The 15,510-nt window shown below is 37.4% G+C and overlaps 1 protein-coding gene across 3 annotated transcripts in view; it reads left to right on the top strand.

Moving 5' to 3' along the window:
• The first annotated feature begins 52 nt into the window (after window positions 1-52).
• The window catches only part of CARF (calcium responsive transcription factor), a 52,221-nt gene continuing 36,763 nt past the window's right edge, over window positions 53-15,510 (top strand). Inside the window, exons 1-4 of one of the 3 annotated variants that reach the window (XM_027873896.1) lie at window positions 53-107; window positions 4,747-4,837; window positions 9,818-9,938; window positions 10,933-11,160. In XM_027873896.1, the coding sequence (XP_027729697.1) occupies window positions 9,828-9,938; window positions 10,933-11,160 (339 nt within the window). In that variant the 5' untranslated portion in view covers window positions 53-107; window positions 4,747-4,837; window positions 9,818-9,827. Of the gene's footprint in view, window positions 108-4,665; window positions 4,838-9,817; window positions 9,939-10,932; window positions 11,161-15,510 lie in introns of those variants that run through there. The other 2 variants (XM_027873897.1, XM_027873898.1) reach the window with 2 other exon arrangements.

The raw sequence follows: 15,510 nt of genomic DNA, 5'->3' as shown, positions 1-15,510 counted from the left end.
CAACCTACTAAGGAGCATAGTGGAGCCGGCGTGCGGGTGCAGGGCGGGGCGGGCCGCGCCTGCGCAGTGCGCTGGTCTCCATGGCGGTGCCGCGGAGCCAAGACGAGGTTGAGTAGACTCGTTTTGAATTTTCTCCCTCTCGGCTCCGGCGCTTCGCGGACTTCCCTGGTTGCCCTGCAGGGCTCCCGGCGGCCACAGGGCTGAGGGAGCCGGGGGGCGGCGGGGACGTTCGCGCCCGGGAAGGCGGCCTCTGTCGCCTCCCCCGCCCCCCCATCCTCCTGCCCTTTCCCCGTCACCCACCCCGACCCCCCGCCGGGCTCTGTGGAGGCTCCGGGATCCGCCCCCTCGTTACGGGCCCCGGGCCCGCGGCTCGTCCGCTTCCCTGTTGATGCGGCGTCTCGGGTTACAACATGGTGGAGCCCGGCGGTTCTCCAGACCCTTTCCCCGGGGATCCACCCCTGACCCTGCGGGCACGGGCTGGCGGAGGTTAGGTAGCCCGGCTGAAGGAAGAGCCGCCCCGCGGCGGCTGGGTGCGGAGTCCTGGAGGATGCTCGTCGGTCCCCGGCCTTGCTCTCCCGGGGCCCGAGCTCAGCTCCGCCCCCCTCTCTCTCTTTGTCACGAGAAACGGAGACAGTTTGAGGAAAGTGCGAGGACCCCGGTCCCCCCTTTCCTCTCCCTCCAAGCACACGCCTCCAGGCGGCGTTTTCAAGAGCCAGGGACACAAAAGTCACCCGGCCGAAGGATGCTCTGGGTGTCTGTGGGGCTGTCTGTGCTGGGGGTGGGGGTGGGGCGGGGGAGGGGGATTCGGAGACCACGGTCTTCCCGGCCCCCTGCAGTGAGATGGGATAGTTAGGAGAAGCCACCTGTGTATGTCCTTGGCAGTGAGGGGAGGTCGGGTGGGGGATTGTTAGGCTGCTGCTGTAGCTGAAGGGCCGCCACGGCCAATTCTTGCAATGCCCAAGTTGTGTTCAGTGGCTGCACAAAGGTGTTAGCTGTGGAAACCTGGAAAGGGGTCAGCATTTCACAGACTTCCCCAGCCCAGGCGAATAAGAGGAAAAAAATGTTCACGGCACTTCTCTGAGACGAAGTATGAAATGATGTGTGTCAGATGTCTTCTTTTGATATGGAAGTGATAGTCCCTCTATTTTGCTCTTTCTACTGAATTCCCTTTGTCCCAGGCATATACACTATACCTCCAGGCTCTCAGGGCTAACATTTATGGCTAGCTTTGCAAATTTTCAAATCCAAAACTGTTCCGTGGCCAAATTAGTTTGGAAAATGCTGTTCTCGGCAGTTCTTAGAGAAGAGTTCTCTTTGCTTAAGAGTAGAAAGGAGTGCAAAGGAGAAAACTGCTCATTCTGCTGTCATTCCACTGACAAGTTTCAGCTTATGCAGTAGTTAAGATATTGCCAGGAAGAAGAAGGGGAATGGAAAAGTAGGTAATGGGGCAGTGGAGAAAGAAATATGTTGCCAGTGGCATATAGACTTAACTATGTTTTTCATGCACAGCTTTAGCTATTGTTTGGCTTGGGATCACTCAGTTGAGAGATGCTGTATTGGATAAAGAGAGAAAAAACCTTGAAATTAATTAATATCATCTAATATATACATTTAGTAGTTCTGAGAATCCATTTAACAGGATTTTTAATTACCATGCTAAAGGCTCTTGAGGGAGAAGGCACTTAAAGAATTCTGTTGTACCATATTGTATACCAGTAAAGTAAAAAAAGAAACAACACTTCACTATTGGAAATAATTTAAGTCTATTTATTTCTTAAAATAATTTAAGTCTGATTATACTTTATGATTTGTACAGTACCCTTGTAACTTTTCCTGTTTTGAATTACTTCAATAAGACTGGAAAACATCTAAATTATGATTTTCAAATTATGTTTTAAATAAAGGAAAATTGGGCATTTAATGAAGCATAGCTGTTACTTTGAAATGTATAGGTTTTTTTCCCCTAATAAATAGGTATTGGATAAATTAGGCCTTATTCTTGGTTTGCAATTAACTGGGGTGAAAAAATGTCTAATATTTCGATTAATGTGAAGATAGGTTTTTAAAATTAGAACATCTTAAATATGACTAGTAAATAACATAAGATCAGGGTGTATTCTTAGTTGTTAATTTTCCAGATTGCTGTTTTTAAAGAAAACAAACTATATGTGATAGAAATATTTTGGATGAAGACAAGAATTAGAACCTAAAAGTACCACAAACAATCTGGAATGGTGGTCCATGTCTGATGAGATGAAATTTCATGAGAATGAATATAAAATCTCGCAATTGGGTTTTTTTAAAAAAAATGTGCAAGTACAGGTTTCACACATTCATGTGAGAACAGCCAGGTGGTTTTGGCAGTCTTGACAGTCTGCAAAATGATTATGAAGTGTGAGTTAACAATGTGCCATGGTGGTCAAAGTAGCTAATGAGATAAGGTACATTTAATAAAAGTATAGCATCTGGAGTATTGTGGACACGAAGGTAGGAGTGGGTCTAGAAGAAGACAACCCAAGATATTGAGGGTCAGAATCATGCCAAATGAGGATGAGCTGAAGGAATCAAGGACATTTAGGCTGGGGAAGAAAAGAGGATGTAAATGGTTGCAGTCTACAGATATTGAAGTGCTGTCGGGTATAAGAGGTATTCAGCTTAAAATTAGCTTGTCCCAAAAGGACGGACAGAACTAACATCAATGCATTGAAGTTGCAGAGGGGCAGATTTCTACTGAATGCAATTTTATAATGGTTGTTCAAGAATGAAGTATGCTGTTTAGGAAATAGTATATACTGCCTTTCACTGGAGATCAAGGAAGGAACAGCTGGATAAGCACTCAGGGATGTTGTAGAGAAGATTCATATACTAGGGATTGAATTAGATTACTGCTGAAGTTTCTGCTTCTACGATTCTATGAACTGAAAATGAGTTTATGTAATACATTTTTACTAGTCAGTGACAAAAATGCTTTTCCAGTTGTTGTGTTTGGGGACATTCCAGACCTTTAACTTCATTTACATAGAAACTACTTCCACACAAATGAAGACTGGCAATTCCTGTGTAATTTAATAGTCTGAGAGAGTTGCCTGGGGCACTGAAAGTTTAAATAACTTGCTTGTGGTTATGCAGTTACTTGTGTTAGAGATGAGACCTGAATGCTGGTGTTTCTGATTCTCTATCCATCCTTACATCCTTTACAGGAAACCGCTCCTCAGTTGCTAGATTGACCTTTGTTTAAAGTTCAGCTGAGTTGAATTGTTGCTTACAGAAGAAAATTAGTATTGATATTGTTCAATATCCTTAAACATGAAATATGCATCATATTCTGTCAAGTTGAGACAACAGGCACAACTGGTTACCTCATATATTGTGTTCTGTCTTTGTAAACATTATCAAGCATGAAAACCATTCATTTATTGCAGTGCTTGTGCCTTAAAGACATTGAACATCACATCCATTTTTTAATTGATTTGTTTAAAATGGGAGCTAATACAATGCATCAAAATAGGATATTTCGTATCCTAGTAACTTATGCTAGTAGTACTCATTTAGGAAATTGCAGAGGGTCAGGTGGTTTAAGGTGATTAAAAGGATTATAATACAGGTTACATAGTTTATTATAACTCATTAGTGTTGGAAGAGACCTTAGAAATTATCTAATTTGTTGTTTTTTGCTAATATGATAACCCGTTACCCCTACATCCTCTGCGCTGAAGGGATATGAGAGCATAGAACTATGTGTATATGCATACTCAGAGGGAAAGGGTAGAATGGAAAATTAGGACTGCAGGACAACTAAGGAGAGGGTGTACCGTGGGCAGACCAATACTTAGGTGATCAAAATTTAGATGTGATTAAATTTTGAGGACAAGAATTTATTCTTACTTGGTTATTACTATTCTGATACTATTGTGCAATTTCAGGCTATTTAGAAAATATTTTTGCAACTTTCCACAGCCCATATTTTTAACAAGGGAAGAAAATAAACCCTTCCACTGAAATATTCTAAATTCATGAGCTTATTATCTGGGATATAGGTGTTAATGGATTTTGTTTTTGTATATCACTGGTTCTTGAGGTAATTTTGAACAAATCATTCAAGGCTATAGTCTGCCTACTTCTGACTATACTTATTTAACAGGGTTGTTGTATGGAGTTTCTTAAAAAATACTTTTTAGAAATGTGCTAGAAAGATGCTATAATTGCTAGGGTGTATTCTCATCCTGTCTCACTTCCTTCCACTGTGGAAACTAACAAAATAATTTCAAGTTATTTTCACCTTTTATATATTCCTGGTTTTGTTGTATTGCTGAAAGCTAAGCTCTTACCAGATTTCCTCTGGAAGTTTTATCTGCTAGTGTTAGGCTAGTCTGTTAGTTATTGTTTTCTACCATTTGTGTACTGGAAGAAAAAATATTTTAAATTGCTTATTTTGTTGTGCACAGGTTTTTTCTAAAGGCATAAATATAACCATGGCATAAATGTAGGTGTAGCACCTATTAAGCTTTAGTACTCAGGGTTCTTGTAGGTAAGCTTTCCCACAATTCTTGACAAGTACATTTGTGGCTGCTTAATGGTCTCCAATTTAACTTAGTTGCTGCATGGAGATAATTTTTGTATTTACATTTTGGAAATGTAATAGTGGATAATAATACAGCTCGTGAATAATGATTTTTACCATTTCACATGCTTAAAAAGTCAAAACTATACCTTGTCTTAGAATATTGTTCTGTTTATGGTAACCAGTTGGGGAAGAAGATTTCATTTATGGATGGACATGATACGTAACATGCTGGTCCTTAAGTAACTATGCCTTGACATGGAACTATTGTGTGTGGTAAGTAATATTTTATAATATTTAAATAACTTGGCATGATAAAATGAGGTGTTTAAGATTACCCAGAAGTGATATATCAATTAAAGTTAGTAATGCAGTAATTTCCTCGCCAGGAACTTCCTAGCCCAATGAAATCACAGATCCAGTTTAAAAAAAAAAATGCAGGATTGTATTAAAGAGAAGAAAGGAAAGGTTTTTTTTATTTATTTTGCATGCAAAATTATCTAGAAGATAGTGTGTCAGGGAATCTTTTTCTGTCACTTAAAAACATTCAGGCAGTCCTCAACTTACATGGAGTAATAGAAAGAATGTTGACATTGAGGTCAGTATGACCTGCATTTGAATCTCACTTCCAGTATGTACTAGCTTGTGACCTCTGGGACATTGTGGCATAATGAAAAGAAAATCACACTCGGAGTCAGAGAACTTAGGTTCAAGTCCTGTTTCTTCTATTTGCTATTTGTGTGACCTGGGGTAAATCATTTCTAAGCCCACATTTGTTCATCTATAAAATGAGAAGGATAACCTCTTTCTCTGAACTTGTATCTTCATCTGTAAAATAGGATAGTGGTATGAATCTCACAGGGATGTTTGTGAGACTCAAATGAAATCCTGTAAGAAGACCCTTTGCAAACTAAAGTGCTGTATCAGTGTCAATTTTTATTAGTATTACCTAGAAGATTTGTAATATCTCACATCTCTGTTGTTATTGTTCAGTTGTATTTGACTCTTTATGACCCCATTTTTGAGATTCTCTTGGCAAAGATACCAGGGTGCTTTGCCATTTGATGAGGAAATTGAGGCAACAGGGTTAAGTGACTTGCCCAGGGTTACACAGCTAATAAGAATCTGAGGCCAGATTTGAACTCAGGTTTTTCTGATTCCAGACCCAACGCTCTTATGTACTACACTGCCTAGCTGCCCTCACAATTCTGTATCCTCTTACAATTTACAAAGTGCTTTGTTTACAGCAACTCCAATAGGTAGGTGAAAGTTTTATCATTTTAAAGGTGAGAAAACAGACTGAGAGGTTAAGGTGTTTCCCCAAGATCATAGAGAATCACTGAGCATCTGAGAATTTCAGAGTTGGAAGGAAACTGAGAAGCCATCTAATATAACTAATACCTGACAAGTGACTATACAACCTTTATGGGCAGACTTTCTATAAGGAGTAATATCCTATATCCTTGGACCACCTATTCCACTTTGAATAGTTGTTGGGAAGCTTGGTTTTGCAGCAATTCATAATTTGCCCCTCCCGTTACTACTGTTGGTCCAAATTATACCCTGTGTGGCCAAACAAGATGTCTTATACAGGGATGGGGAACCTGCGGCCTCTAGGCCATATGTGGCCCTTTAGGTCCTCAAGTGTAACCTTTTGAATCCAAAAAGTTTGGATACTCTTAATAAGAGGATTTATTCTTAAAACTTGGACTCAGTCAAAAGGCCCCACCGAGGACTTAGAAAGCCACAGCTTCCCCACCCCTGGTAATCCCTTCTTCCATATAACAGCCTTTCAAAGATTTGAAGGCTATTAACATCTCTCCTTAGCAACCCCAGTTCCTTGAACCATTTTCTTGAATCCCACTTAATTGCCATGTGACTTCATATGGTGTGAACTCAAGTTACTTAACCATCCTAGCTGCCATTTTCTGTATACTTCATAAAATGTAGTATTGAGAACAGACTGCTATGATCAATCTGACCAGAGCACCATACAGTGGGACCTCCACCTTATATCTAAAAGGTAGACATCCTCTTAATGCAGTCTAAGATATTAGCTTTTTTTTTTTTTTTTTTTGGTGGCGGTCAAATCATGTGGTCGATTCGTTAATCTTGAAGTCCAAAAGCTGCAGATCTCTTTTCAGGTACGCTGCTCTTCCCAAAAAGTTCTTTGATTAAGTATTAAGTTCATTACTCTTTCTACTACAGTGATCAGCTGTATTCCAAAACTTAATTTTTAAGACTGTTTGAACTAATATTATAACTACTATTTAGATTGCCTATCCTGATCATAAAAGCAGCAACCCATAATGTAGCTTCACCATAGTACTTATGATACTGGCTTGAGATCTGCATCTTAAATGTTGTATGGTATAAAAGCAGAGAGGAGAACAAAGAAGAGGTTTTTTTCCTTCTTATTTCTAGTGCCACAGGCCTAGCCCCATATGAATTTTTTAAATAAGTGAAATTTGCATTTGGAATCCTTCCACTTCTTTTTCTGAACCCTTCTCTCACCTAGTGTCCTCTGTAGACTTAGGATCTCATCTGAAAGGGACTTAGGAGCCCATATAATCCAACTTGAGCAAGAATATCTTGAATGATAGGTAGTTTTCCAATCTTTACTTGAAGACCCATTGCTTCCTAAGACTGTCTGAGGCTCCTGGGTACAGTGTCTTTTTCTCAGACTGCTTTCAGTTTCTCTTCCTACAGTATAGCTAATACCAGTTAGATATATAAGGAAAAATTAGTTTTATCGAAGTATGAATGATTGATGACCACTTTTAACCTTACCAGAATTGAATTTTGAAAGTGTATTTGTTGACATAAATCTATAAATGAATAATAAAAAAGTTCTAGCTGAGTGATTTTGTGGGGTAAGGAGAAGAACACCTAGTAACCTAGATATGGTTACTTTGAGAGTCTGCCCTCCTGGGATCAGCTACTCTAAGCTGCAGCTGCTTTTCAAAGAGCTTTTCCCTCCTGAACATACCAATTCTCCAAAAACTATAAAGTGTTCTCCTAATCACTGGTAGCACTGTGTTGACAAAGGGAACGTATGGAATTTATAAAAACTAGCCATACAAAAATTTCAGTGTAAAAGAGTCCTAAGACTTAAAGAACCAGCAATGCCTTCAGTTTACTTGCTTAAAAGTGAATTTCCTTTTTTCCCCCCAAGGAATATTTGTATTTCTGCCTATCTAAGGAAGACCACTTTGACCAGTTTTAATGTGTCTATTGATCAATGCTAATCTTTATTCCTAAATATTTCAGTTGAAAGAAAACTTTATAAAACTACTTGTTTAGATAGCTAAAGAAGTCTCTGGTTTTAAGTAGTGAAGAAACAGCAATATTTGTAAAAATTCCTTTTCCTCTATCTTTTGAAACCTTTTTGGATCAAGGTTTTTGAATTTTTTTTCTAATTATCTTTAAGGAGAAGGAAAAGGAATTTCAAAATTATACTCCAACAAAAATATTTAGATAATATTGTTTAAATGAAATCTGATAGAATTGTGTCCTGCAGTAACTTCATTTATTAGATTATTATGGTTTGTATAGGAATTTTCCCAGGAAGGATCATTCTGTTCTTTTTTGAGAAAGTTCCAGATATTGTAGATGAAGGGGAAAAAATAATATTCTCTTTGTGTAATGAACTTTTACAATTAGTGTCACTATACCAATAAAATATAAAATCTTAGTTCATATCTCATAGTGTACATATTTTTTGAAAATCAAAATAAAATGTTTGAAGTAGTAGTTCTTTGTCTTGACCTCAGGAATTTTTATATGAAAATTTCCAATATATCTTTATTCTTGAGAATGAAATTTGTTTTAAAATTGCTGAATTTATGATGATAATGGTTTCATTTTAGCAAATGGCATAACTAAAAGTTTTACATTTTTGGTTAATCTTTTCACCGTGGAACTTGATTGTTCCAAATGTAGTTCTCAAATGTTGATATGAATTTAAGCAAGCAGAATTAATGGTCCTCTTTCATTAAAGTTGATTTCTCCTTGGAAATTCATCATGTTGGAGTCTCCTTTCTCTTTCATCTTACTTCTGTTCTTTACTGAACTCCAAAGGACACTTTAGTTCTATCAATTTTGCAAGACTTAAAAAAAAATAAGCATCTGTATGGAGCTCTGTGTAAATAATTTTATGGGTATCTCTCAGAAATTTTTTTAGCCCATTGCCTTTGTATTTTTTTGTTTGTTCATGAAATATGTAGGATTTAGGATATACTGAATGTCTATGTAAAGTTTAAGATCAAGGAAAATAAAAATAGGTACCATCATAGATTCTGCTTTATGCAGTATTTGATAGATTTTTATTAATTGAACAAAAATTATGCATCTTCTGTGATGTATAATAAAACCTTGTGTTGTGTTTCAAAGGAGATATTTATGGAAAAGGTAAAGGTAAACCTGAAGCATTTTACAAAGTACATAGTTTCTAGTCCTAGGGCTTTAATTTACCTAATAAAATTAAAAGTTTATATATACATGCTGAAAACAGCATTGTCTTAATTTTCCATGTAACATCTTAGATATTTTTGTTTTGGGGTATGTTTTCTTGGCAAAGAGCAGAAGAGTTACTATTTGACTGCTACTTTTAAAGACATCTTATCTGAAGAAACATTTGAGCAGTTGTTTTAAGAATGAACTTCTACCAGTTTCTGTTTGATATAGTCCAAATTTAAAGACATGAACTTTATTCTTTAAGGTCTGGAGTACCAGGTGTCACTTTAGCACATAAGATCACTTAGTCATGAGTTGATTGTCCTGATAGCAATTATTTGTCTTTTATTTGGCTTCTTTCTGTGTGCTTTTAATCGATAGTGTGAGTTCTGTGATGATGCTCTGTTCCATATGGTGAATTATTTACAATTTATATTAATGAAAGGTTAAGGTTAGGCCTTGCCTAAATGCAAAGTAAAGCCACTTTCTTTATTCTAGACTCAACAATCTATAAAATGAAAAAAAGAAAAAAATGGTTTGGAAAAAAATAATGTATTGTAAATTTCTTTCCTTAGCATCCTTGAAAGCCAGGGTAATTGTGACCTAAGGATGTAGGAATTACACAGTACTAACATTTGCCCTTGAGTATTCAGTTGGTGTGGACAAATTATTCAATCAAATCTTAAATTTCCTGTGAAATGGAAACAGTGTTACTAATTTAGAGTTGTGGGTGGGGAGGTTAAGTATTTTTTAAAAAGTCATTTAAAATACTTTAATTTACTTTGATTTGGACTCTTTCAGCTGTCTTTTAATGGAAGAAAATGGAACTGGCCATGATGCCAAGATGGAACAATCTCATGATTTATTAGTAGTCAACTGTAATAACACCGAAGAGTCAGAAAGAGATGCTCAGGTGTTTCAGGTGGGAGTTAGACTGAAAAATCACTTTCTTTGCAGCTTATTTTCATTCTGAGGGGAAAATAGCCTGCTATATATATAGTGACTTTACTTGCCTAAGAAATAAGTTATATTTCATTTATTCAGCAATAACAGCATAAAAATGTTATATACCTTCATAAGGTATTTCCTGGAAAACTCACTGAATTTAATTATTAAAGTTAGAGAGATGATATTAAGGGAGACAGTGAAAAGAATGCTTGATTTCAAGTCACAGGCCCTGGGTTGGAATCCTAGGTCTGCTGCTTGATTACTTGTGATCAGTTTCTCACATATAAAAGTAAAAGGGCTGGACTGGATGAAACTTAAGGTCCCTTATAGCTCTAAATTATGATCAATAGAAATGAAAATTACATAAAATTATGCATTAAAGTATTTAAATTGCATGGAGAAATAGTGACAATCTTTTGATCAAATTATTTATAAACTGAATGTAAGCTAGCTAGGGTTATTTTTATGTTTCATGCAGTACTCAATCTTAATAAAAATGATGGCTTAACTGAAGAGAGTGTGTAGGACAGAAAATTCTGTAGGAGTACAACATGTAGCTCTCTGTTCACACACTCTTTTTTAGCACTTTGGAGAAGCCGAGATCTTTAAAAATGAGCATGTTGTTCTTAACTGAATAGGAGAAGATATGTAAAATTACTGAGGAGGCAGGAGTTAACAAATTTATTAAATGAAGTAGTTATGTTATCTGATGAATGGGATTACAATATAGTAAACTCACAACTATACCTGTATATCTTTTCTCATAGACTTAGGCACCTGCCTTTCACAGTACAACATATCAAAATCATTACCTTAATGTACCTTTTGAGAAAGATAAAGTGACAATTGCATAATAAAATACAGTGTGTTTGAAATTGATTTATTTGTTGTTGGGTTGGTATGGGATTTTTGTGAAACAGTATATTTCAGGAGGATTGAAGTGGTATTTTGTTTTTCCTATGCAAAAGCATCTAACCTGCATGGATTCCAGGGATCCTTCCTTTGGACAAAATGATTCTTCTGCAGTTTTGCCCATCACAGTTGGTGTAGCAGATAATTCACCCCCATCACAGCATGTACCAGTCCAGCTGTCACAGCCACAGTCTCTTTCCACAGAGCAGTTCCATCTAGTTGACCAAAATGGGCATCCTATTCAGTATGAGCTTCAGTCAGTAGGGGATTATAATACACAGATGGTGAGTATATCTGAAAACAATCCAGGACTCATGATGTTTCACAAAGTGTGATAAATTGTAAGGTAAACAGCCTTGCCTTTCAGATCTTAACCTTTCCAACAAAGGATAGTAGGGATGAGGTTAAATACTAATTACCAATAAATGACAGTATGGAGCTGATATTAAATATATTCTCCGATTAAATTTCAGTTTTTTAGGACCACAGGATTTAAAGCTCAGAGGGACCTTGGAGATCATTCATCTCCCACCCTTGTTTTATAGGTGATGAAATGATGAAATGGACCCGGGGGAGGAAGTTACTTACCCAGGGAGTTCTGTTAGTAAATATTGCATTATGTTACACTTTTCATCAATTGATATTTGTTCAAAACTAGGATGTACCAGAAGCTATTTCTGTTAGTAAGGCAAGTTTCATCAACTACAAAATTAAAAATAATAGTGATAGACTATCATTGAAAGGAGCACTTTTCGTTAGTTTTCCTTGGAATAAGCAGTTATACCTCCCAACTCAATAATTGCTATTAGAATTCCTATAGCAAATGGGTTTAGACATTTCAAACTGTAGCTGGCAGCTAATAAGATGATGGGCTGATAAACATGAAGGAAGGACTTTATTAATTCCACAAACATTTTTTAAGTGCCTTCTGTGTGCATTGTATTGTAGCAAGTGCTGAGAAAGCTAGAAAATTGAAGAAAACACAGTCCCTCTTTAATAGACCTTATGATCCAGTGGCTTAAAGAATTGTTTCATGTGGAATGTGAAGAATATGGAAGAAAGGTTGGAAATAAGTAGGAGAAAGAATAAAATGAACAACTGTATATTATCTTAAAAGCTCTGGTTTCAGAGTCAGAGGACCTGGTATTGATTCCTGACTTTCTTTACTACCTTTACAAATTTGGGCAAGTAACTTAACTTCTCTAAGCCTGAGGTTGGACTAGACCTCCTCTTTCATTCCCTCCAGCTCTATAACCATAATTCTTAAGATTATTAAAGTTCAGAGGCAATGCTCATGAGAAGAAAAAGTGAAAAACTTTAAAAGGAATGTATAATTTATATGTGTGTGTGTGTGTGTGTATATACATATATTCATATAGGGGTGTGTGTGTGTGTGTGTGTGTGTGTGTGTGTGTTAGCCTACCGGGAATTATTGGAGGATTTTGATAGGGATGAATCAGTGATAGGAAAAGGTTTAGCATAGGTCTGTGTTAACAGTGCTATCATGGTGTGGAGGTAAGCCACATGATGTGGAGCTTCATTCACAAAGGCGTTAAGAAATATTTCATGGACTGTGTCATTTCAAATTATAGGATTCATGATAAGTATTTTCAGAAAGACCACCATGAAAATTGCAGCTTTTGCACCAATATCTGTTGCAGAGAATGAGGAGGTAGAGAAATTTTACAAAGAACTTAAATTTTACAAATAAATAAGCATATGTTTGCATTACACTCAATGACATAAGTACAAAGGTTGGAATAGATGATGTCACCAAAAAATCGTTGGAAAATATGGTTCGGGAGGAAGGATGAGAGGCCAAAGACTTAGAGACTACACAGAAGTATAATGCCTGTATATCACCAATACTCTCAAGAAGAGTGGAAGACATGGGAAATAGTGACTTTTTAACACCACAAAAAAAGGAAATCAATAGAAGGAAGGACCTCTACACTTATTGTAACAATTTTATATAGAAATTTAACATGTAAACTAGCTGCCAAAGCAGGGAGACAATCTAAAAACTGCCTTAGTCAGCAAACGTTTGATCTACTGGTCAAGCACAGTTAACTAAAGCAAACACTTGTCTATAATACAAACTTATTTAGAAAATTTTACAGAGGATGAGTTGGAGATTATGAACAGTATTGCCTTATCTGCACAGAAGTAGTAGGAAAAAAAAACATAAAGAAAGCTTGGCAAGATAGTCAACTAAACAAAGCTATTGTGAAGTCAGTTAAGAATGAAATTGGAAGGAGAGTATAACAAATGAAAGGTTAAAAAGATATGTAAAGATTTTTAATAGTAAACTCATTTTGCCATCAGGCAGTAATTTAATTTGACTGTTTAACATCGCAGTCCCAGCTGAAGTTGAAATAGCATTAAAGAAAGGAGATGTGCTCAGAGGAAGTCTGCACTGAAGGTGACAGAATTTTGAAGGCATTACAGGATTGTTTTACAAGTCACTTGAAGAAGATATAAAAAGCATGGGAAAAAATCCAACTTTATTGCCTACCCACCACAAAGGCACCATGAGAACATTATTGACCCAGATAATATGTGTGTTGGTAGGTCTTGGAGAGACTGAAAGTGAACCGTGAGCTGAGCTGAGAATTGAATAGGAGGAAGAGAGAAGAATTGAGTTGTCTTTGGGATATTGCAAAATTATTTCAATGACCAAAAACTTCTCCCAAAAGCAGAGACCCATTTTGTTAAGATCACTGTTCTCCCAGCAGTGATATGGGACTGTGAGTCAAAAAATATTACAGTCTCTAAAGAAGTGAGATTAAGGATCCCACGAGCAATAGGGAGGCACATGGAGGGCATGAATAGGTGGTAACACATTATGAACAAGCAATTGGGAAGAATTATATAGGGTATGTCTCTAAAGAAATGTGTTTTCAAAAAAGATGAACCGGTCATGTAGTAAAAGTAAGGGATAATTGACAGCTCATGTTTGAAAAATAATATGAGGAAGGCCCCCAGCACTTTGAGTAGACACCCTATGGAAAACCTACATGAGGGTGAGCAGGCATGGATAGGTTATGCTCTCCATTGCTAAAGGAAGTACATATATCAGTAAGGCCACAGATTGGAATAGGACAAGACCACTAAATTGAAGACTATAGGTTAACTCATGGTTTAGTCCCTTGGTTTGTCCCAAGTAGAATGATGCATAGGATCGTAGGTTTAGAACTGGAAGAGACCTTGTACTGTCATCTAGTCCAGCCCCATCATGTTACAGACCCAGAGAAGGGAGTAACTTGCCCAGAATTACTGGGCCAAGGAGCTGGGCAACTTGAACTTGTAACAGAAGTGATACTTTGCCTTCTGTGTAGCTTTTCGAGGAAAAAGCAGGGGCGGGGGGGAGGGGTGGAGGCCGAGGATAATGAAAAGCAAAAAGCTAAGGCCAGTCATCCTAAATGGCATGGGCTAATCGTTAAACTTCCTCCAAAAACCCCAAACACAGGTGGTAAGTGGCAGTGGTCCTTCCTCTGATTTGAAATTCAGTACTCATCCCAATACCTCACATTGTCTCTAAATAACAAGGGCAAGAATTGTATTGACTTTCGTAGTAAAATAGTTGTGCTAGCCAGCTAAATTTGTAGAACTGTATCACTGTAGTCAAAAATTATTTATTGTATTCCCAGTGAGTTTATGGCATAGGTTCTGTTGTTTAGGGTCATAGGATTTAGAGCTAAGAATCATAGTGTCATAGATTTAGATCTGGAAGAAAATTTAGAAAGCGTGTAGGCAGCCTTCTCATTTTACAGATGAAGAAAAAAATGCTCAGAGAGATCAAATTACTTTTCCAAGGTTAGGTAGTAAGTAAAAGTAAAGGGAATAAGTGCAGAGGAAACTTGTTTCTCTACTTGGGCAGTGCTTCCGAGTGTGGGAAAGATCAGGCTCTTAAATCATTATCCATAACCTCTCTCTCTCGTATAATCTTTCATTGTTTGTTATATCAGATTTAGGAGAAGTCTCAACGTTCTTATTGTCTAATATAGAAGAAATCATGTATGTTATTTGATACTTGCAAAGTATTGCTAAGAAGGAGTAAAAGAGATAACAATGCTAGCTAGCATTCAGATAGTATCTGCGGCTTTGCAAAGCACTTCACAGATAGCTCGTTTTGTCCTCACAACAGCCCTGGAAGATAGGTGCTATTATTTCCATTTTACAAATGAGAGAACTGAAGCAGACAGTGATTTGCCTAGGGTCACACAGCTAATAAGGGTCTGAGATCAGGATTCAATTCACATCTTCCTGACTCCAGATGCAGATGGTTATGCCATTCTTTGTTCCTTGTCAGTGACCAGCAGTGTTTATTTTATGTAAGTGACAGCATCAAAACTTGCCATACTGGCTGTATTACAGTAGCGAGGGTAAATAGACCTGTAGTAGTAGTAACAATGAGATCAATAACAATAACTCACCTTGATATTTTGGATTGTCATGACAATCCTGATGTATAATATACAAATATGATCCTCATTTTATATATGAGGAACTAGAGGTTCAGAGAAATTAAGACAACTTGCTTGAAATCACACAGTAACAGAGCTCAAACTTGAGCCCAGGTCCACTAATTCCCAATCCAGGACTTTGTCGCCATGCCATGCTGTCCAGGTTTA

The sequence above is a fragment of the Vombatus ursinus genome, unplaced genomic scaffold (assembly GCF_900497805.2).
Source record: "Vombatus ursinus unplaced genomic scaffold, bare-nosed wombat genome assembly UNPS02014802.1, whole genome shotgun sequence".
Lineage (NCBI taxonomy): Eukaryota > Metazoa > Chordata > Mammalia > Diprotodontia > Vombatidae > Vombatus > Vombatus ursinus.
Note: the sequence above shows the minus strand (reverse complement) of the source record. Positions and strands in the feature narration are given on the sequence as shown.